Genomic DNA, 21859 nt, shown 5'->3' on the forward strand with positions numbered 1-21859 from the left:
CTCAAAGCCCTGTCCAGTCCCCTGTGCAGCTCCTCTGCCCAAACACAACAGCCAAACTGGGCCAGGCTTGCTCTTTATTGGCCTAAGTCCCTCTACTTCTGGCCTCAGTGCCCTACCTGGGCCCTGGGCAGCTGGTCCTGGGAGGGTGCTGATGAGGTGGTCCCTTGATATGCAGTCTCAGCACAGCCTCCGGTCACCATGATGGGCTGGGCACACCCCCCATGGCACTGCCTGCCAGGCTGCCTCTGCCTGGTCTTGGAGGTGCTGCACTGCCCCCAACACAACTGCCTCTGGACAGTACAGACTCAAGAGAACCACCTTCCAATCAAAATGCAGCTGAGGGCCGAGTGGGGTGGCATGTGCCTATAACTCCAGCCAGGTGGGAGGCTGAGGCAGGATGATCCCAAGTTGGAGGCCAGCTTGTGCAACTTAGCCAAAGTCAGTCAGCAGTGCATCCACACAAAACCGCCCAGCTGAGCTGACGGAGGCAGGAGTAGGTGATGTCTCCTAAGCATGAGGTACCCAGGGGGTATGATGGGGTGCACAGACAGGGGCAAGACCAACACTGGGTCTCCAAGCAGGGCATGAGCTGTGTGTGCGGGCGGTGCAGGAGGTGCCAGCCCCGGGCACTGGAGTCTGTGCAGCCCTGGCTGTGACATCACCAGCCGACTGAGGCCCTCAGTAAGGCACGGAGTTCGGCTCCTCGGGGCCCAGTCCCAGCCTGGTCAGAGGAGCCTCCTAGAAGCACATCCAGGGCCACGGCAGTGCCAGGGCCGTGCACTCCTCACTTAGTTTTGGGCTTGGGCCTGAGGCCTGTGGAGCAGAGGAAGCAGTGTCATTAGGAGCAGCCCTGCTGGGGACAGCGCTTGGTTCTGTCCCCTCCAGCCCTCTGCCAGGGCTGTGCTCTGCATCCTGGGCTCACAGTGACTGCAGACTCCCTCGGGCCCATGCTCCATCCCCTCCAGCTGGCCCCTGCTTGTGCTCTCAGCTGCGGCTGAGGACCAGCGCCCTTACGTGGCCCTGCAGGGCTCTGCCAGTACCCTCTGCCCTCCCTGAAGATCTCCTGGGAGCTGCCTCAGAGCTCTTACGTTCTTGGTTCCATAAGGGACCAGGTCTCGTGGGGGTCTGAGAAATTCCTTCCCAGACATACAACAAGAATATGAGCAGAAATAAACCACCAAGCACCCACTGAAGATGGGATTTCAGTACCAGCCCACCGACAGGAACTGGGACTGCCAGGCTAATGGTGAACTGCTCTGTGTGGCCAGGGCTGCAGGCTGTGCCACAGCCAGGGGCGGCCTGGCTGCATGCAGGAACCTGCACTTGCACCACAGGGGTGGGGCCCAGGCCCCCACAGGCTGTGGAGCTTTAGGTAGGGGGTCCCTGGGGCCTCAGCCCCACGCCAGGTGGGGATGCCTGTCATCCCTGTAAAACGAGAGGCTGAGGCAGGAGGACAGGAAGATGGAGCCCAGTCTGGGCAGCCTGATAATTTATCGGTACCTTGTCCCAGGATAAAATATAAAAAGGAGCTACTGAGCTCAGTGTGAAGGCCCTTGGGTTCAACCCAGAGGGTCCAGAAAGACAAGAAGTAGCCCTTATGGTTCCGATACTGGTCCTCCTCCACTGGGAGGAGTGACCTCACCCTGTGCCCTGACCTGGCGCCTGGGCCCTCTGTGAGGGGCAGGGCGCCTGGAGCGGGCCAGTGGTGCTGGGCCTGCTCATCTTCTGGCCAGGTGCCTGCTGTGTCTCAGCCTCTTGGGCCGTACTGATGGCCTGGGGTCCTCCCCCTCACTGGGAGGCACCTTCCCTGCAGACCTGGTTGAGGAAATGGGGAGGCTTCCATCCACCTGGCACGCGCCTGGCTAGCACCTTCCACCTGAGGGCTGGACCGCTCCTGCAGGCCTGGCTGTGCTGCGTGTGTCCACACAGCAGAGGTTACCCGAGGAGGCAGGGTCAGGGAAGTCACGGGGGCAGCAGCGGGCTGTGGTTAGGCCAGGACGCAGGGCAGGAGCAGCCTCAGCCCATCCTCCCCTCTCCACAAGGAGTTCTTCCCCAAGGCCACTGACCTCGAGGCTGGCACTGAGGCTGCATCCTGTCAAAGCAGAGGAGGCTGGAGGAAAAATGTGCAGCCACTGACCTTCCCAGCAAGGGTGAGGATGGGGAGGAGCCACCAAGGTTCACATGAGGCTTCTGCCACCATGTGCCGTGGGCCAGAGCAAAGCACCTGTGAGGGCTGAGCAGCAGGCTCAGCCCAGCACCCACCACTGTTAGTGCAGAGAGCGGCTGTGTACCTACCTCACTGGATTGCACACAGCCTTTTTGTTTTATTATCATCAGACTCAGGGGCAACCTCTGCTTTCAAAGGAAAGAAATGCACTCAGCAGCTTATCCTGGGTGACCAGAGGGGCTGCCGCCCTTAGGGGATAGCCGCAGCACATGACATCATGCCCAGCTGTCTGGCACAGAGTCCAGTCCAGCTGTGCACCGTGGGCCTAGTGCCAGCCCTGTGCATCTGGCACGAGCCACCCCACTCCCTGCCAGGGTTGTGAGAGCTGGGATAGTGTCTGGGTGCAGTGACACAGGCGTGAGGCCTGAAGCTGCCCCCGCAGTGGAGCACTGCTACCCGTGTGTGCCCGGTCACCCTCTCTCCTGGATCCTGCTCCAGCTTGCAGTGGCCCCTGGGGAAGGAGCAGGACCTGTCACCAGGTGGTGGCCGCCCAAGGGAGAGATCTCGAGCCCTGCAGCGATGGGCGCTGTAATGAGGGGCCTGACACCAGAGCCCTGCTCCCCCCAACCCGGCCCCAAATTACCCTCTTGGCTCCTGGTAGGGCGCTTCTTCCTCCGCTTACTTGAACCCTTCAAGGCCTGGGCCCGGGCCCTGGGGAGGGTGCCAGACCCAGAGGAGTCCGTCACTGCATCCTCGGAGAAGGACTTGTCCAGGGACGTATCCAGTGCAGACTCCGGGGCTGTGTCTTCCTTGTCCTCATCCCCACCTGGGCCTGTGTCCTCCAGTCCTTGGCTTGTGCTGTCAGCCTCAGCCTGGTGGACACCCTGGGGAGCTTCACAGCCCTCGCTATCCTGGAGTCCTGGACTCTGTGGCCCTGGGGACACTTCACTGGAGAACTGCAGAGGCTTCAGGATGTGGGAGTCCCCCAAGGCCACCGGCCAGGGCTCCTTGGAGGGGCAGGCGTTTAGAGCATCCTCGGTATCCAGGAAATCACTGGCGTCGACATACCAGGAGGAGCGCCGCTCCAGGGGCAGTGGGCCACTCCCCTCGTCATGGGGCAGTGGGTGGGGGATCACAGTGTCCACAAAGTCCCAGCCCTGCGGCTCACTGACCACTGCGGCATGAAGGTCCTGCTCCAGGGCAGGGCTGCCTGTGCCACCTTCGGGGCCTTGCGTGGGGTCACTGGCAGCTGCTGTGGGTGGGGGGAACACATGAGGTCAGAGCAGGGCAGCTGCCTGCCCCCACCCCTGCCCATGGACTGTGAAACTCCAAGGCGTCAGAGGCCCACACTGTGGCTTTCTATAGGCAGATTGGGTTCTCTTGTCACTCTGGACAAACACACCACTCCTGTCCCCAGAGCCTGGAGAAAAGCTGACCAGGAGCAGGCCCCCCTCCTGGGGATGTCTGTCCCATCACTCAGGTCTTGAGCCTGGGGGGGCTTATCAATAGGTCACCAACCCCCAACTCTCTTGGTGCCCAGGGGCCAGATGGCGGCCAGATAGGCTGCATGAGGCTGTCCAGGGGTTGGATGGGGCTGCACCCCCACACCTGTGGCAGAACCCCCCCCCCCCCAGCAGTTGTGCTTTCACCTGCTGGGGTGCAGGGACAGGCAGCACTGGCTAAGGTCTCTAGGGCACGGTGTGGAGCAGGGGAGCATGGAGAAGCAGCAGACGGGGGCTCACCAGGCTCCCGGGTCCCGAGAGGTTCTGCTGGGGTCAGCTTGCCACTCCCTTCAGCTTCCCCTCGGCCGCGGGCTGTCTTGCGCAGCTGGAAGCCCTTTCTGATGTCCGCCAGCAGGGCATCAATCACACATACCTCCTCCTGCCTCCCTGGCGCCTTCCTCCCTGAGGAGCCACGGAGCCTCAGAGAGCTGTGCTGGGGACCCAGATCCCACCCCAGTGTCCTAGGAAGAAGGGGCCCCGGTGGGAGCGGAGCTGTAAGACGTGGGTGGAGATGCCCCTGGGTCCTGCCCTGCCCGCCCGAGCCCGCCTCACCAGGCTTCCCGTCCTTGCCCTGTGGCCTCTGTGCCGCCTCCTCTGCCAGCTGCCTTTTCCTCCTCTCGGCCTTGGCCACGTGCTCCTTCCTGTCCTTGTTCTCCTGCTCAGGCAGATAGGAGCCTGTCACCCAGTCCTGCAGCCCGCTGCTGACCACGAGCCTGGACTGTGGCAGGGGTGGCCCTAGCTGGAGGGCCACACCGCTGGACCCACCCAGCAGCTTGCGGTAGATGGTGAGGAGCACAGGACTGCTCTGGCCTCAGGAGGCCTGCTCACCTTCAGAGAACATGTGAAAAGGTCCCGGAAGGTCTTCATGGTGCTGAACGTGTCCTCCAGGGACAGTTGCTGGGGGTCTTCACACAGGTAGTCAGCTAGCTCCAGCCTCCTCTGCTCAATGGTGTCAAAGACTGCGTCTAGCTCTTGGGAGGCTTCGATGCTGGCCTGGGGCAGGGTCTCAGTCACCGCCCAGGCAGGGTGGGACTAGCAAGGGCAGGCCAGACTGAGAGGACCTGGGTGCCCACACCCATCTCAGGGAGGTCACCACTCCGGATGCCGCCTCTGTGACCTCTCCCATCCTGGCCTGTCCCAGGCAGGCACCCCTCCCTGGAGCCACCCCAGCCTCTGCTGCCAGCTGGGGTCCACACCCACGTACCTGCAGGCGGTCCTTATACTGTTCCTGCACCTCAGAGGTGGAGGCGGACACCTTCCGCTCCGCATCCAGCAGCTTCTTCAGGTTGGCACTGGCCTCTGAGCGGATGATCTCCACATTGATCCTGAAAGGGGCCAGGTCTAGGCCAGCTCAGGGGCAGCCAACACCAGCCTGCCTGGGACCTAGTGCTGCACTGTGAACTTTGAAGCCAGTAGGCCTGGCATTGGTTGGCAGCTGCCCTCCTAAAGCCCTACTCAGCAGTGGGACCCTGGAGGGTCCCATGGCTGCCTTGGCCTCAGTTCCTTCCTCTGGATCTTGGGGCAGCATGACATTGCTTGCAGATGAGCCTGTCAGAAGGCCATGCCAGTCCAGAGCACCCCCTGTCCTCTAGGCCTCATTTCCCTACCACAGCAGAGGTCCTGTCCCAAGGTGAAGGCCTGCACCCCAACTAGCAGCAGGGGCTGGGGTCACTGGGGTAGCACTGTAGCCTGTCTGCAGGTTCCCAGACTGGGGCCAAAGTGGGGCCACCTACCCTGCCGCTTGGGATGGCTGCTCCAGGTCCCTAGGGAGCTGCAGGAGGTCTGGGTAGCTCTTTTCCACTTCCTGCAACAGGGTGTGTTGGGGAGACTCAGCTTGGCCACCTGCATCTGGGCTGCCACCTGCACCTGGGCTGCCCCCAGCTACCACCCTTAGCAACCAAGGATCAGAAAATGCTAGACCAGGGCTGGGGAGATGGTTCAGTAGAATAAGCGCTTGCCTGGTAAGCACAAGGGCCTGAGTTCAACCCTGGTTCCGCAAAGAAAAAAAAAAAAAAAGCTCAACCCAGGGCCTCCTGGATCCTGGCCATGATCCTGTAATGTTTCAGCTGTTCTTAGGAACTGCCCCCACCAGACAGAGCCTGGGAGAGACAGGGGCTGCAGCAGGGAGGCTGTACCTACCCCCCAGTCCCCAGCGGCCCACCCACCTCCAGCACATGGTGCAGTAGCGTCACGCGATTCTGCTGAGACTTGGTCTCTGTCAGCTTCAACAGGGTACTGATCTTGAAGCCATCAGCATCCCCTGTGTGGCTGCCCTGCGAGGGACTGGGTGTGAATCCTCTGCCTCCCCAGGCCGGGCACAGGTCAGGGCCACCTCCAACTCACATAGTTGAGGAAGTTCCCGATCTTTAGGATCAGATGGCAGAAGATAGGCAGCCGGTGGCTGCGAAGCAGGCCTGAAAGGTGGGCAGCAGTGAGGGCAGGCCTGGGGCCCCCTTGCCAGTGTGGGGGCTGGTGTCTCCACTCCGTCCCTACCGCCTCCAGCTTAGCAAGGCACCACCCTGAAAGCTGCCACCTTGCTGCTCTCAGCAACCATCCTGATGGTGGCAGCAGGGGCCCGTCTGCCCCCTCCTGTGCAGTGGCCCACCCTTCTGCCTCCCTGGCTTCACTCACTCTCACAGGCGCTGAGAACCAGCTGCGCCTTGGGCCGCACCATGTCCAGCACGACGGCTGTGCCCTCGTACAGCTGCATGCACTCGATCCGGAGCTGGTAGCTGCCATGAGAGCCAGGTCAGTGCCAGGCTGTCCTGCGCAGTGTCCGCTGGGCACAGAGCACTAGCTCCGTTTCTCATTAAGATTGGCAGATCCCCCCAGGCCTGATTCTTCACAGCTGGCGGCTGAGGTGCTGGGGGTGTAGAAGGCCTTCCCAGGAAGACCCTGGCATCTTCGGGGACCCCTCAAGAGGCCCAGGCCCTTTTCTTTGCCGGCAAGGGCTGGGGAAGAGGGCATCATCTTCATAGCCCTACCGCATCATGCTGGACTCGCTTCCCTACTCACCAGGGAATGTCCAGCAGGAGAACGTAAAACTGGTCAGCACTGGCCAACTTGGCCCGCTCCTCTGTGAATGCCCGAAGGTTCTCGATCTGTGGAAGGAGGCCCATGGGTGCGACTTGCTGCGTGCACGTGTGTTAACATACTTGTACACACACGCACAGGCGTGCATGGACACCAACTCCTGCCCTCCCAGGAAGCCCTCCTGCACTGCCTTCTCTGAGCCTGTGTCCTCACTGCTTTAGGCAGGGTGGCCTGGCCCTCCCCTTCCCTTTCCTATCCCTGCAGAGAGGAAGGACAGGCCCCCCTGTCCTCTCTACGGCGTGGGGCTCCGCTGACCTCATGGTTCTCTGGAAGGAGCCTCAGGAGCTGTTTGAGAACCTCCACATCAAACTTTGCTGTGTTCCCAGCCCGGATCATGGCAGTGACCTCCTCGTTGGAGCTGGAGGGGTGAGAGGATGGGAACTGCTGAGGGGTCCCCCAGACACCTCCCTGCGGCGTGGCAGGCAAGTGGAGCCGAAGCTGTTTGTCCAGTGTCACTGAGAAAATGAGCCTCAGGCTGAATAACATGCTTCCCGTCTGTCTCCCTTCCCAGGTGGCTCGGGGAACCAGCCATCGCCCCCCCCCGCCCACTGTTGTGGAACCCTGTAACAGGGGAGGTCGTGGGACCCTCACCCTGACCATCAGGCTTGTCTGTGACCTGGCAACCCAGCTGCTCCAGTGTCCTACCCCATTATCTCATGGGTGGGGCAGCGGAGCAGTTGACGCCCCCCTAGGTGGGGCAACCGCAGGATGGAGCTGCACTGCCCCAGGGCAGCCTCCAGAGGGCACTGTCCGGCCAGGCTTCCTCAGGGCTGAGTGGGGTGCCAGGTTGGCCCGAGCCTGGAACCACCCTCACCATTTAAACTGCTTCAGGAAGATGTTGAGATTCAGGCTCTTCTTAGCGTCCAGAAATGTGACCTGGAAGACCCAGCAAGGCTGGAACCTGGAGGGCAGCAGCAGGCGGCCCTGTCCAGCCCGCCCAGCTCAGGCTGGCCTGGCCCCACCTCCTTGGGCTCCTTCCTGGCCGGGGCAGCTGTGAGCTCCTTGGGTTTGACGGTGGGGAAGGAGAAGAGCCGCTCGATGCTGCCAAAGTCGGGCTCCACCTGCTCAGAGCCTGGGCTGCTCAGTGTGGCCCACATGGAGTTGTGCTCTGCAGGGAGGGGTTGCCTCAGGCCTAGGCTCAGGGCCAGGTGAGGTACAAAGTGGCTCAACACACCCCCAGCTGCTGCCCCGCACCCACATGTGCGGAGGCACCTGTGTGCATGCCACTGTGCTGAGCAGGCAAAGCCCACGGGGCTGGGTTGCTCCAGCGAATGGAGGGCACCTCACGGCTGCGGGGAGGACAGCCTGCAACTACCTGGCTGCCCCTTCTCAGAGCCCTCCAGGGCAGCCACCTGGTGCTGCGGGCCTCACCTCGGGCCACGTGGGATGGCAGTTTCTGCCAGTTGAGCTTCTTCATCCGCAGCGTTGGGGGGTTTACCCGGCGGTGGCTGGGGACCCAGGTGGAGCCCAGGCCGTGGTCCACCTGTACCACAATGATCTCCTCCATGCCAGCTGCCATGGGGAGTCCCATGGTGCTGGGCAGTGGGGGAGGTGGAGGGCACCCTGTGACTGGGAGTGGAGGGGGAGGGGGTGGAGGCAGGGCACCGCCAAAGCCCGGCAGAGGGGGTGCAGGTGGGGGTGTAGAGAATGAGCCTCCCAGGCTGGGCAGGGGAGGGGGAGGGGGTGGAGGCAGGGCACCACCAAAGCCCGGTAGAGGGGGTGCAGGTGGGGGTACTGGGGGAGATTTAGCACCTAGGCTGGGCAGGGGAGGAGGAGGGGGAGGAGGTGGGGGTAGAAGAGAGGGAGGCATAGCCCCCAGGCCTGGTAGGGGCTGTAGGGGGGGCTGGGTGGTAGGACCTGGGAGTGGGGGTGCGGGAGCGGGTGGGCTGGGCGCCCTCTGCAGGGGCGCTGGGGGCTGTGTGGCTGTCATGCTGGAGCTCCAGGCACTGGCCATCTGCTGGCAGACAGGAGCCACTGCTTGCTGTGGGGCACCCATGCCAGTCACAGGGGCAGTAATGCTGTGGGGGGGCTTGTCCTTCTGGCTCTCGTCAAGGTCGGCCTGGACACTTTTGTGGGCCTGGTCCAGGGGGCCCCGACGGGGGCGCCCTTTGCCAGCCAGCAGCCGCTCGACCACCTCCTCCAGGGTGCATTCCTGGGCTACAACATGACAAGGGATGCTCAGGTCAAGGGAGAGGCCAGAACAGGGGAAGGGCAGAAGGTGTAGGTCAGGGATGGCTGGCACAGGCTGGCCTCCCTGCAGGGCCTAAGCAGCAGGCTGTGCCCTCTGTGCACCCTGCCACTCACCATCGCTGGCCAGGAGCACAGCCCGGTTCACCAGGCTCTCCAGGGCTTCCCAGAGCAGCTGGCCGGTGCGGCCGGAGGGCTCCAGGTGCAAGAGGCCCTGTAGCACGGACAATAACTGGGCCGACGCTGGGGAGCAGCTCACCTGAGCAGGTGAGACCAGGGCCAGGTCAGCACCCTCCACCACCTGAACAAGGCGTGCACCCCACACCCCTCTGCACTCCTGGTGACATCAGAGACTGCTCTATGTGTTATGGGGTCTCCATACTCCTGCTCGGAGCACACCCTGCCAGTGGTGACAAACAAAGGTGTTTCTAGATATTGCTGGATGACACCAGGCACACATGCTCCAGCTGAGGGCTACTGGGCTCAGGGCTCGTGACCCTGATGCTGGCTGGCCAGCTGGGCTCAGGACAGCACAGACCTGGTCCTGGGCAGCACAGCTGCCATCCACCTGCAGCATGACTCCAGCTCTGCCACTGCTGGGGACACAGCAGGTCTCTGTCTCCAGGGCCTTCTCCCACCCTGCCCAGGCCCACCTTGTGGAAGAGTGAGGCGAAGACCTCCTGGTGGCTGTTCATGTTGATGCCATCATACATGCGCAGCAGCTCCTCCTCATCCTCTGCCTTGGCCTCTTCAAAGGCCTCCAGCTGGATCAGCAGGTCAGCGTCCTCCAGGTCCCTAGGCACAGAGGCCTGCTGCTGACCTAGGCTCCGGATGCAGCCAGAGAGTGCAGGCCCATAGGTCTGAGCCTCACGTGCTGCCAGGGTCCTTGGTGTCTCCACATAGCCTCGGAGGGCAAGGGCAAGACCAAGCCCTCCCTTAGGGCCAGTCCTCCACAGCTGCAGTGGCAGGGCCTGGCTAGGACTGAGGGCATCATTGGTTTTACCTGGCCTATGCGCAGAGCCCTCAGCACCCCACCTTGGCACTCCTGGCACTGACACCCTTGAGGTGGTGCTAGCCGAGCCCCTGCCCACTAGGACATGTTTCTCTGGGTTGCAGGCAGTGAGACAGACTGTTCTGTAAGTGTGACCCGCGCTGCATTGAGGACGTGCTCACACTAACACTTTGTCACGTGTCTGCCGCTGGCATTAAGTGGGTGTCCTGTGCTGGACCTGGAAGCCTCGTTTCTACAGCACCACCTGACAGCTGGCCCAGGGTATGCCACAGGGCAGTTCCAGAAGTCATCTTGGTCCCTGGCCAGGCGGCTGGGACACCACGGAAGGGGCCTGGATGGGAAGGACCTCGGGGGCAGCGACAGTGGGACTCACCTGAACCGGGTCAGAATGTCTAGCAGCTGCAATCCTAGGGAGGGACAATGGGTCAGAGGGCTTGGAGGCTGCTGCTGGACAACCCGACAGCAGCACCTGGCTTACAGTATCTCCTTCACTTCCCCTCCCTGGCCACTTCTCCCACACACGGCACCCACTCACAAGATGTGAGGGGCCAGAAGGGACAGTGCTCTAGACACCCAGAGTGCCTGTTCGCCGGCCACTGCCTCCTCCATTGCCCAGCCCGTCTTGGATTGGAGCCCAAAGGGCTGACACCCAGGAGTTCCAAGGCCCGAGTTACCAAGGCAGGAAGTGGCAGGAAGCTCTGGGCCCTCTGACAGTGCCTTCTTTGGGGACAGAACAGGAACAGGGGAGGCAAGGGGCCGCCAAGTGGGTGGTTACCAATGAACTCGCACCGCAGCTGGGTACGGATTCGGAGGTCCTCGGGGCCCAGGATAATGGCATTGATCACGCTAAGCAGGGTGACGACATAGGGCACGTTGTCGCTGTCAGACAGCTCGTTCATGATGACACTGAAGCGGTACTGCTGGCTGCACACCGTCTGTGGAGTAGGCACATGAGCATCATCCAGGCAGGGCATCCACACCCAGCCGGGGCCACACTCACCTTGTAGTGGTCCAGGGCATCCAGTGTCAGCGTGTGGCCCTCAGGTGAATAGATGCACAGGGCGGCCAGTAGCTCAAACACCTGCTTCTTGACCATCACGTTGGATGTGTCCAGCGCTGCAGAGGCGGGTGGTTATCAGCAGGCCCACTGACTACCCTCCTGGCCAGCCTGGCTCATGCGAGCCGTTGCCTGACGGCTGGAAACTGGGGCCTGGCCTGCTGACTCCTGATGTCTGGACACTGCCTCCCACACCCCGGCTACCCTGCCAGGAGAACTTGGCGGCTGGAGAAGGTGACTAGTCCTCTGGGGCTGGCCCAGCCCCTGCTGCTGGTGCTGGCTGCAGGTTTTCCCCAAACAGTGCTAAGTGCGCTAGGACAGACAACCTGGAATGCATCTTTGTTCTATGAACTCTGGAGTCCTACCCCATTCTGTGCTGGGCAAGTTTGGGGACCATCTTGTCTAGCCCTGGCCGGGTGCCCAGATGGAAGCCCTGACAGGCTGAACAGCTGAGCCCAGGGTTGGACAGAGGGTAGCCTCTAGTCACCCAGCCACCCTCCATGGCCCTGATCTGTCACTGACAGCACTCCCCAGCCAGCCCTGGAACCGCTATGGGGCCTGGCTGCCACCCTGGAAGAGGGCAATGGGTGGACAAAGGACATATGAAACCACTACCCAGAAAGGGACTCTTGCCAGGTTTGGGTCCAGGAGACTTCCAAGAGGAAGTGGTGTAAACCAACAGAGATGGGAGCTATACTTGTACTTGGCCAGCTAAGTGAAAGGGCTGGAAGCCAGGAAGGGCATTCGGGGAGCCAGGGGGCACCATATAAACCAGGACCTGGGGGCTGAGGGTTTCTCCCCTCCCTCTGCAGGGTTGGTAGAGTCACAGGACAGAAGGAACAGGGGAACAGCCAGGTGCAAATGGAGGGGACATCCTCTGCCCCCTCCAGGTGCTCACCCAGGGAGAGCTGGCGCACGTAGCCCTGGTTGCTGAGGATGTACCCGATGCCTGGCTGCGAGTTCAGGACGGCGCGCACGCAGCTCACGCAGGTCAGCTGCAGCAGAGCGTCAGCAATGCGCGACACCCCGCGGCCCGACAACCGCGCCAGGGCCTCGAGCAGCAGGTCCAGGCCGCTCTGCTCCAGGAACTGCACCATCCAGCCCCCATCGCTGCTCTCCAGCCGCTTGCGCAGCCCTGAGTAGTTGACCACGGAGGGCATCTGCAGCAGCCGGATGCACAGCTCGGGCTCAGCACTCTCCAGGTTGGCCTCTGTGGGGTCCGAGTCCTGCGGCCCCAGCTTCTCCTTCAGCGCCGCCCACTTGCGCTGCGCGCCCTCCTTCACCGACATCTTGTCAAACTGCAGGCAGGATGGGGAGGTGATGGTCAGCACAGTCGGGGAGGCAGGGACCCACGGCTGAGAGGCAGGGCTCAGCACAGCCAGCAAGGGCAGGCAGAAACTGTCCTCCACTTCAGTTTCTCCACTGTGCTTCCTGCTGAGAGGTTGGGAAGGTCAGAGGGCAGGGCCCCCCCAGTGACCACGAGGACCCTAGAACAGGTGGGCACATCCCACGCCTGCGTCACTAACAGAGGTGAACTGCATCTCCCTGTACTCCCTGCCTTGGAGGCTTGTGGAGGCCAAGTGGGCGGCTACCCTGGCTGGAACCCCACTGACTATGCTGTGACTGTGCGGCTGACTGCACTTCTGACAGTCCCAAGCGCCCACGCACTCTGAAGCGAGGAGAGGATAGGCCCCAGGGCCAGCCACGGGGTAGCCTCGGGCTCTGAGTGAGGAAATGCCCAGGACTCACCCTGGTGGTCAGGGGGCCGCCTCTCAGACCACAGTTATGGAGGGGCACAGATGTGCTGGCACTGGGCCCCAAAAGATGATTTTCCCTAGGCTGAACCACTGCACCCGGCCTTCCAGCCTAGGCCTAGCTGGCTGCCACTCTGTCCCCACTGCAGTCTCTAGGGACAGTTGCAGAGGTCAGGGGCATCCCAGGCCCTCCTGCAACCATGTATGGCTGTGATCTTCTATTTAGGGCCTGAGAATGGCACCATGGAGCTGTGGGAGGGTGAACCCAGCAGGCAGCGCTGGGTGGACTCAGCCCCGTCTGAAGGCCTCCATCCCACACTCTGCCCAAGTGGATGCATGGGCCACAGAGGAAACACCTGGGGAAGGCAGATCTCATGCCTCATGTCCCCCATGGAGGGGGACAGTGGAGCTGTGGCTGGACCCCAGTTACCCGGAGTCTATGCACTTGTGTCCAGCGCAGATCTGCTGTACGTCCCACCCAACCCAGGAAGCCAACACCCTAATGGGCCACCCAAGGCCACCCAGGAGGCTGAGCAGGACAGGGGACATGAACCCATCAGCCGGCCCTGGGTCCTCAGGCCCACTGTTGCTTGGGTGAGGGTCCTGCAGGGTCCTTGCCTGTGCAGAGCACAGAACGAGGTCCTGTCCAGCCCCTCACCATCTGCCTGTGTAGCTGCCCTACAGAGCTAGGAAGCGGGCAAGAGGACTGTCCTGTGCATGGACCCAGTTTGGGCACCACCCACAACCTGGTCTCGCCACTGAAGCCTGTTTCCAAAGCTGTACCTCTGGCCTTGGGCCTGTGGGTACTAGGAGTGCCTGGTGGATTCCACACCCTTCCCAGCCCCACAGCCTGGGCCCCTGGGCAAGGCCTCAGAAGGCGAGGAGCCGCAGTCCTCCCTGACTCCCACATCTACCCCCCAGGCAAGGCCCTTGGCCACCTCCCGTGTCTACTCACCCAGATGCGCAAGACCTTGCGGCCACCCCTGCCCACCCATTCCGGGCCCTGCCTCAGGCTTCTCATGGCTGCAGACTGCACTGCCTCAGTCACCAAGGCCCCACTGTGAGAAGGAGCTGGACCGAGCAGCCTCTGGGTGCTGGGCCCCACCTTGTGTGGCTGCCTGGGGAGGTGCCTGGCACAGGCCCTCCCTTCCCCACCCACCCTCTGCCCTGCTGGCCTGAGTCCCTGCCCACTTGGCACAGGCCAAGTGGATAAGGCATGAGCCCTTCTAGTCAGGCCTCAGCCTCCACAGTGTCCACTCTGGCTCGGGGCCTGGTGCTCTCCAAATGGAAGGACTTGATCTGACACAGCAGGGCCACCCACAGCTGCCACGTCCAGGCCCCAGATACGAAGGTCAGGGGCCTGCTGATTCAGCACTGCCCCTGGCACTGCCTAGTCTTCCTGCCAGTGCACCCCTTGTTGCTAGCACTACAGCTCCCTAAAAGATGCCAGCTAATGGGCTTGCCTGAGGGGTGGCACCGCAGCAGGAGGCAGCTGGCTGTGCCCTGGAGCCAGCTCGGCTAGCTGTAGCCCAGCGAGGACTGTGTCTAGCTGGGAAGGCAAGCTCAGCTGGAGGCCCAGCTGACGCCAGCAACTTGCTCAGGCTCATAGGGTTAGGCTCTGACCAGGGCCGTGACCCTAGAAATGTCCTGCTTCTTTGAGGGTGACACAGACTCCCCAGGCGGTGGCCAACCTGGCAGATACACACGCTGACCCACACCCTATAGCCAACATCCAGAAACCATGTACTACTGTGGGGACTTCATCAATATCAGCAGCTTCCATAATTTTAGTCCCAGGTGTCAATTTAGGACCAACAGGAAGATGACAAAGCCCAGTACACAGGAGGCCCTGCTTCCCATCGGCCTCTACACGGGGCACCCCAGCCTTCCTGAAAGCTCTTCCCTCTGTGCTCGCCCTCAGGTCTCTGCCATCCCTTGAACACAGCCCTGCCAGCCCCAGGGCACAGGAGGCTGAGAACCAGTTTATTGCACTCAGTGCAAACCCCAGCTGGCACTAGTGCCAGCCAAGGTGAAGCTTCTTCCTGGGCATGCCAGCTGTGGGCCCTACAAGATATCCTACTCCTCTGTTCTCATCTGCAGTGTGGGGACCAGGAGCCAGCAGGCACACAGGGAGCATTTGGAATGCACGGCCTGTTTGTTTATTTATTTATTTTTGTCTTTTGAGACAAGGTCTGGCTATACCGCTCAGGCTGGGCTCAAGCTTGCTTTCTAGTCCAGACTGGTTGTGAACCCTAAGCAATCCCCCTGTCTCAGCCTCCAGAGGGCTGGGGTTACAGGTGTGCAGAACCACGCCCCAGTGGGTGCCGTCTGACAGGATGCCTGGCCCGCTGCCTCTAGTCTGCCCAGCGTGTGGGCTGGGCGTCTGGCTCCCAGGAGGCCTGGCAGGTGCAAGGAGACAGGGTGGGGTTGGGGCTCAGCTCAAGCCTGTGGTTTGGGGGTGTGGCCTCAGGGCAGGGCCTGGGGCACAAATTTGCCTTTGCAGGCTTCATCTAGCGCAACCCAGGCCCAAGTCGTCACAGTCAGTGTTGGGGAGAGTGGAGAATGCGCCTTGTGTGCCACACACAGTACAACCCTGGCCCCGAAAAACTGCTGCAACGGGGGTTCCACCATGAAACCCTGAGCGTGAACTCCCGGCTCACCCCCACCAGAAGGAGCAGTCACTGTGGCTTCTCAGCTTCTGCTTTATCTGCTGTGCACAGGGTAATCCCCCCTGCCCGACATGACCAGGCTTTCCTGCAGGCGGGTCTTCTGCAGGGCCACCAGGGGCCGGCCCTGATCCAAGCGACCACTCAGCTCCCTGGAGAGGGAGGGACTTGGGCCAGCGCCTGGCCAGCCTGGCATGGTGATGCTCATCCTCCACTCTGCATGCCCAGGCAGCTGCGCTGACTCAGACACTGTGAGGCCACCACCCTGGCTGGGGGTTGTCACCCACCCTGTGGGTTGGAGAAGTAGGGCCAAGGGTGTCCCAGACCTCAGAGGTGGTCTGCCTGACCCCCACTGCACACACAGAATCCCAGGGCGGGTGGGCAGCCCAGGTGGGCTGAGGTGTACTTGGCAGTGGGAGGGACCACAGTCTTAGTGCCTCCCAGGTGGCAGAAGCTTCTCTCTACACTAGGCCCGGAGACCCAGGACTCCCAGGGACAGGAGCAGCCACTTTCAGCCTCGGCCCTGAGGAGGTGGGTGGTATGAAATGTCCTGTCCCTGCTGGCCAGGACCCTGAGACAGAGGTGGGCATGGGCACTTGGGGTGGAGAGGCAGCTTGGAGGGCGCTAGCAGCACCAGAACAAGAGCTGGGATGCTTCCAGGCCCAGAGCTGGAGAAGCAGGGGCGGGGGTGGGCAGGGAGGGAGCTGTCTTCCAGGGGTGGGTAGAGGAACACAGGAGCGGGATTCCGGAACTGGGAGGCAGGGGCTGTAATGCTATTTTTAGCTCCCACAAGAACCTAAATTTTTCCACTGCCTGGCAGCCCTCAGCTCTCCAGAGCTGCATGCAGCCCTGACTACTCCTGAGGTTGGGGGTAGCCCATCCCTGACTTCCTCCTGCAGGCTGCAAGGCCCCTGAGGGGCCAGGGCTGGCCTATAGGGTCCCCTGCAGCAGGCTCGCCCAGGCAGGGGTCCTGTGCAGAGTAGGCCTGGAACACCCAGTGGCCACCTGCAGCCTAGGTCAGCATGGTCCCCTGAGCCTGCTGCTGTGCGAAGAGGGCCCTGTGCCCCACTGCAGCTGCTGGCCAGGACAAAGGGCCCGGGGGGAGCGGGCATGACAGTGGTCTCCCAGTGCCAGGCTGAAAAGCAAAACCAGGGAGCAGAAGCATCAAGTAGAACTACAGCCACACGTGGGGCGACACCTCTGTCATCAGGACACCGGCTTAGGGCCAACAGAAGCAGGAAACAGGAACTGCTGGAGCAGTGGTGCTGCCCCTGCGCTGCACACTTCTGCTGGGCACCACACACTGGGGTTTGGTGCACGGACTGAGTGGTCTCAGGGTCCTCCCCTAGGAGGACAGGAAGGGTGGTGGCCCTGAACCAGGAAGCCGGCTTTCGCTTCCACCTGCTGTAAGATGCTGCAGGCCCAGGCTGCCTGGGACTCGCTGTCCTATGAGGCCCAGGGCCCAGTCTCCCCTGCTGCAAACAGCAGGGCCAGTGTTGACTCTGAGAGGCCCTGGCCCCTAATGTTTTCAGGGTTCTGATGTGGAGGTTTCGGGGGTGACAAGGACATGCTCTGAGCACGGCACCTCTGTGGTGGCCCCACTGGCAGACATGGAGGGTAGTGAGGGTCTTGGGCCTGGCAGGGCAGGATAACTGGAGCAGCGGTCTCTTCTGGTGCCCAGCCCAGCTTCCTTACTCCTGCAGGGACTTCAACGGAGCAGGGTGTGCACCAAGAGACCTCAGGCCACCCCTGGGTGCCTCTGCCTGCAGGACTGGATGCCTTGGAGACTCCCCTCCAGATGGCCCCTATGTCCCTCTGGTTCTCTGCTGTCCTCTGGAAAGGCCTCTCCCAGCCCAGCAGAATGGTGGGTTTGGATGAAGGTCCTGCTTGCTGCCAGTCTGAGGTCCCTGCCCCTCGCCTGTGTCTCAGTTCCAGGCTGCCTTTCCAGGGGCAGAAAGAACAAAGACAGATTGAGAGTGGGGGAGGGCCGGAGCCCGCACACCCCAGCACGGCCACTGTAGCTGCCAAGATCTGGGCGGCGGACAGCTCGGACTCTGGGCAGGAGGAAGCTCTGCCGCCACAGACCCAGGGACAACCACTGCATCTCCTGACCCTGTGTGTCGACATGAGTTGACGACATAGGGAAGCAGGCCTGGAAACTACAGGGAAGGGCTGGGCCCTGACTGCCCTGTCCACTCAGCAGGCCTCCTGGCTGGCAGCCGGGACTGAGCTAGGCCTGTGCAGGCGTCTCCCCAGACCCCACTCATCCACCTGGCCCAGGCAGTCAACACCAGCAGCCTGTCAGGCCCAACCAGGTGATGACATCCTCAGCGTGGGTGCAACATACCTCTTGGCGTCCCTGGCTGAGACTTGAGGGTACCAGGCCCCTGGGAAAGCCAGCCTGTTCTGGGCTCACTTTGCTCATCTAGAAAGCATCAAGGAAGCTGGGGACAGGGCACAAGCCTGCGATCGCAACACAGGGGCTGAGGCAGGAGGATTGAAAGTTTGAGTCCTGCCTTGGCAACTCAGTGAGACTCTGTCTCAACATAACAAATTCACAAAGACTGGCCCTGGCTTCCATCCCCGGGGAAAGGCCAGGACCTGGACCCACCACTGCTGGCCGAGTGCCTACAGTCTCCATCCAGGCTGCACCCCTCATGTCCTGGCTCTGCCACTTGTAGAGGACAGCCCGGCCCCCAGCACCCACATACAGGGCCATCGAGGACCTTGTTCTTAGACCCCTTGGGGGTGTGGGAGGTGGAGACAGCCAGGGCACCAGCAGTGCCCTCTCCCTGTGGGCTGTGGAGAGCAGATGCCCGCCTCCTGCTGCTGGGTGCAGGTGGCAGAGCCGAGCTGTACTTGGAGCAGGAACACAGACTCAGGGATGTGGGAACGTGGGGAGGGGGAGGCTGCACACAAAGGCCACACCCACGACCTGAGAGGACCTGGGCCAGGCAAAGACAGGTGACAAGGCCACAGGATGCCAGCCTTCCTTACACAGCTGGGCAGTGCCCAGGCACTGTGGGCAAGGCCAGCCAGCAGCAGGCCCTGCAGAGAAACCACTGCCAAGGTGGGCACAGCCAGGGCCTGGCTTGGCCTCTGCCCATGGCCTTGGGGGCCTGGAAGGGATGTGGGTCAGTCCCCAGGAGCGCCTGCCTGCTCCTCCTGGCCCGCTGCATCCTAGCTGTCTCAACACTGGGCTTTCGTGTCAGGCCTCAGTGGTACAATAGGACCAGAGCCTGCTCTACCTCCCGTGATCTTTCTCTGGGACCCCAGCCATTGAGGGCCTCCCCTTGGCCCAGAGCAGCCTGGCCTCCTGGCAGTGCAGGCCATGCAGCTGGCTGAGCATTCTCAGCCTCCATGGTGAGCCTGGCCCAGGCCACAGCCTCAGGAGCCAGGCCTCCCACCAGGGGTCCCTCCTACCACTGTGCAGCAGGCGCAGGCTGGGTCCCCACACGGAGGTGCGGGGGGATCCATGGCAGTGCAGACAGGTGTCTCCACTGTCTGCTCCCCAGCCCTGCAGGGGCTTTCACCCTGCCCTGCCACAGCAGCCTGCCCCTCCTGTGCGCAGCACTGCTGGGGGCACAGAGGCTGGCAGTGGCCTGCTCTGCTTCCTACCATTGGGAAAAGCCACATGAGGAGGAGGAAGTGAACAGGACAGGAAAGTTCATCCTGTTCTCAGAGCATGGACGGCCTTGGCTTTGTCACTACCAGAAGGGGATTTACCCCATGCATCAGTGGGATGGACCATGACCAGAGGGGCCCAGAGCTTCTCCCTGGGCTGTTCCGGGAACAGGGGCCAGGGCACATTCATCAGGGGAGGCCCAGAAGGGCCACGTGGCCTGAACAAAGCCCTCTGACTTCCAGGGTGGCAGCGCCCAGCCCCATCTTTCCCAGCTGAGGTGGACACAGGGCATTAAGAGTATCCCAGAGGGGCCAGGGAGATGGCTCAGTAGGATAAGCGCTTGACCGGCAAACGCAAGGATCTGAGTTCAATCCCTGGTTCCGCAAAAAAAAAAAAAAAAAGAGTATCCCAGAAAAGGGTTAGAGTGCACTCAGCTGCCTGTGCCTCAGTTTCCTCATCTGACAGTTCTTTATTTAATCACACCTTAAATAGAGGCTGTAAGAGAGGTTGAGCAACAAGCCCACAAGAGAGCAGGCCCAGCTAGCCCAGCCAAGCCTGGCTCCACATGGACAGCTTTGACCACAGAGGCGTGGGCAGCCAGGCAGACTGAGGACTCAGGCTGCCAAGGGCCCTCCGTATGTGGGCAAGCCAGGCAAGGTGGAGGCCTCCACAAAAGGAGGTCACACACCAGCCCTGCTCTCACTCCTGGGTGTCACAAGTCCCCAGGCGTGGCTCTACCTGGGTCCCACTACCCAATACAGTGTCCACCACCACTGCCCCATGTACCCATCAGATACCTGTGTGCATCAAGCAGGCACAGGGTCAGGCTGCAGAGCCAGCACCATGACACTGGCATTCGAATGAGGGGGTTTGAGCCCACAACCCCCAGGCTGTCCCTGGGTGTCCCGTCTGCACTGTGTGACACCCAGAAGCCCACGACTTCCACCTGGGAACAGCAGCACTCTGATGGAAGGCAGGAGTCTATTTAAGGCAGAGCTTTGCATCCTAGTCCCTGCAAGCAGGCTGAGTGCGATTAGCTGACAGCACCCAGCGCCACCGCGCAGCTCTGCAGGCTAGCGTTCTGCCAGCAGGCCCAGTGCAGCCCTCCACAGCAGCCAGCCTGGGCCCACTCAATCCCCATGACGCCCCCAGGGTCTGCCCAGGGGGCCCCTGACCACCTAGAGTTCGGGGTTCCTGAGGACAAAGTGAGAGAGCAGTGATCAGCTCAGACCTGGTTTGAGGTCTGAGGAGGAATTTGCCTCCTTTTTAAACAAGTTCCTGCTGCCCTGGTGGGTGGGGACAGCCCTGGAACCAAACACAGCACTGCTCCCAGGCACCTCCACCCCGCGCCCCGGGAGGTCTGGAGGGCCGCTCTGGGTCCCCACCATCCTCTTGCAGGGAGAAGGTGCAAGCCTCTCCCCACTCCTGAAGCAGACGGGAAATCGACGCCTAGACAGAGCAAGGGGAGGAGCAGGGCAGGTGGGGACGGAACTTGCCAACAACTTGGTGTGGCGTGGGCGTGCCGACCTCTGGCCCTGGCGGGTTTGGGCTGTTTTAGCAGGACTCCTGCGCCAGTCCAGCCCGGACAGCGCTAACCCGCGGCCTGCGCTGCGCAGCCTTGAGCGACCCACAGGGCCGCGATCCCGCCTGTGCTGCGGGGGGCGACACAGCCGTCTTTTCTGAGGTCCCTCGCCGGGCAGGGTTGGAGGCACAGTCTCGCCCTCTTCTGCCGAGCGCGGGGCTCGCTCTCCACGGCCTGCAGCCTCGGGTGCCGCCCAGCGGGCGGGCGGTGGACCGAGTAGAAGTTTATTTCTGAACTGCAGCTGATTCACCCTCAGGATGTGGTAGCTGCGGGCGGCGGACCCCGACCCCACCCTGCCCTAGCTCTCGGATCCCTCCGGAGTCGGGTTCCCGCTGGAGGCGGCAGCTTGCTGGCAACCGGGGCGCCCCCGCGGCTACCAGAGCTCAGTCCCCAGCCCCACGCGCGCCCTCGCTGCCTCCGGACTCAGTTTACCCCCGACTGCAGGGGCGCCCGGAGCCTCGGACTCACCGGTGGGCGGCGCGGGTGGTGCGTGTTCCACGAGGACGACCGAGTTGGCGGGGCACGAGGGTGCTCCGTGCAGTACAGGATCGCGCGCTCCGCCTGGGCGGGGAGGAAAGGGAGGTGCCGCCCCGCCCATCCTGGGTCACGTGGGGGGCGGTGCCGGAGGGGCGGGGAGGGATCCCTGGAGTCGCAGCCCATGGCATCCCGGAGGGCGGATGCAGGATGCCGGGGTGACTCCCGGCCCTGCAGCTTCGGCCAGCACATCCTGGGTGGGTCTCTCACTGAGGCGGTGGGTGGGTTTCGCCTCCCTCTCCCTCTGTCCTCCTCTGGGAGCCCCGCTCAAGCCCACACGTGTCCCCGCTGTGGGGGTCCATCGTGGGAGGTGGCTCTTAGCTGCCCAGAGCCCTCCTGCACCAGGCTGGCCCTGAGGGAGGCCCTGCTGCTGAGCCGGCTGTCTACAGGCTGGACTTAGGCTGCTGAGCCTGATTCCCCAGCTGCGTGAGGAGGGTGTGAACCCAGGGAGAAGGGTCTGCACTCACTTTGACCTCTGAGAGCCTTGCTGCCCAGGCCCAGGGAGTGCTCCCGACCAGCTGCCGAACCTCTGGTGTTCAGCCCACCCTCTGCTTCCACTCCCTGGCCTCAGTCTCTTAGCCTGGCCAGCCAGCCTGTGCCAAAGGAGGGCTGGAGGGCCGGGTGTGCCTGGGAGCCTGTTGGGTAGGGCCAGCTGGCTCCTGGAAGCCCTCCAGGCCTGC

At 62.4% G+C, this 21859-nt stretch overlaps 1 protein-coding gene across 6 annotated transcripts; it reads right to left on the reverse strand.

Moving 5' to 3' along the window:
- Positions 1–57: 57 nt before the first annotated feature.
- Positions 58–21210, reverse strand: Inf2 (inverted formin, FH2 and WH2 domain containing). Of its 6 annotated transcripts, none has more exons than XM_004645380.2 (23): positions 21114–21210; positions 11917–12316; positions 10962–11077; positions 10737–10896; positions 10335–10368; positions 9603–9744; positions 9067–9208; positions 8134–8919; positions 7725–7870; positions 7577–7638; positions 7018–7120; positions 6685–6770; positions 6301–6401; positions 6013–6083; positions 5835–5942; positions 5403–5473; positions 4874–4994; positions 4498–4662; positions 4222–4324; positions 3910–4071; positions 2811–3419; positions 2296–2352; positions 58–813 (listed from the first exon to the last, which is right to left on the reverse strand). In XM_004645380.2, exons 2-22 carry the CDS (start codon positions 12305–12307, stop codon positions 2297–2299), a joined length of 3735 nt encoding a protein of 1244 aa, XP_004645437.1. In that variant the 5' UTR covers positions 12308–12316; positions 21114–21210; the 3' UTR covers positions 58–813; position 2296. The 6 variants fall into 6 exon arrangements, with proteins under 6 accessions (XP_004645437.1, XP_023561472.1, XP_023561476.1 ...); XM_023705704.1 differs by having other exon boundaries at positions 8134–8922; XM_023705705.1 differs by lacking the exon at positions 58–813 and adding an exon at positions 2058–2110 and having other exon boundaries at positions 8134–8922.
- Between the last annotated feature and the right edge of the window lie 649 nt (positions 21211–21859).

The sequence above is a fragment of the Octodon degus genome, unplaced genomic scaffold (assembly GCF_000260255.1).
Source record: "Octodon degus isolate 3935 unplaced genomic scaffold, OctDeg1.0 scaffold00226, whole genome shotgun sequence".
Taxonomy (NCBI): Eukaryota; Metazoa; Chordata; class Mammalia; order Rodentia; family Octodontidae; genus Octodon; species Octodon degus.

What these genes read in the sequence shown, in the direction of transcription:
- Inf2 (XM_023705704.1), bottom strand. Translation starts at nt 12,307, where the DNA reads ATGTCGGTGAAGGAGGGCGCGCAGCGCAAGTGGGCGGCGCTGAAGGAG. An exon ending in TACTGCACCATGTGCTGGAG is followed by an intron (nt 5,474 to 5,834) that starts GTGGGTGGGCCG and finishes ACCCTGTTGCAG; the next exon opens with GAAGTGGAAAAGAGCTACCC. An exon ending in TTTTCACATGTTCTCTGAAG is followed by an intron (nt 4,325 to 4,497) that starts GTGAGCAGGCCT and finishes CTGCCTGAGCAG; the next exon opens with GAGAACAAGGACAGGAAGGA.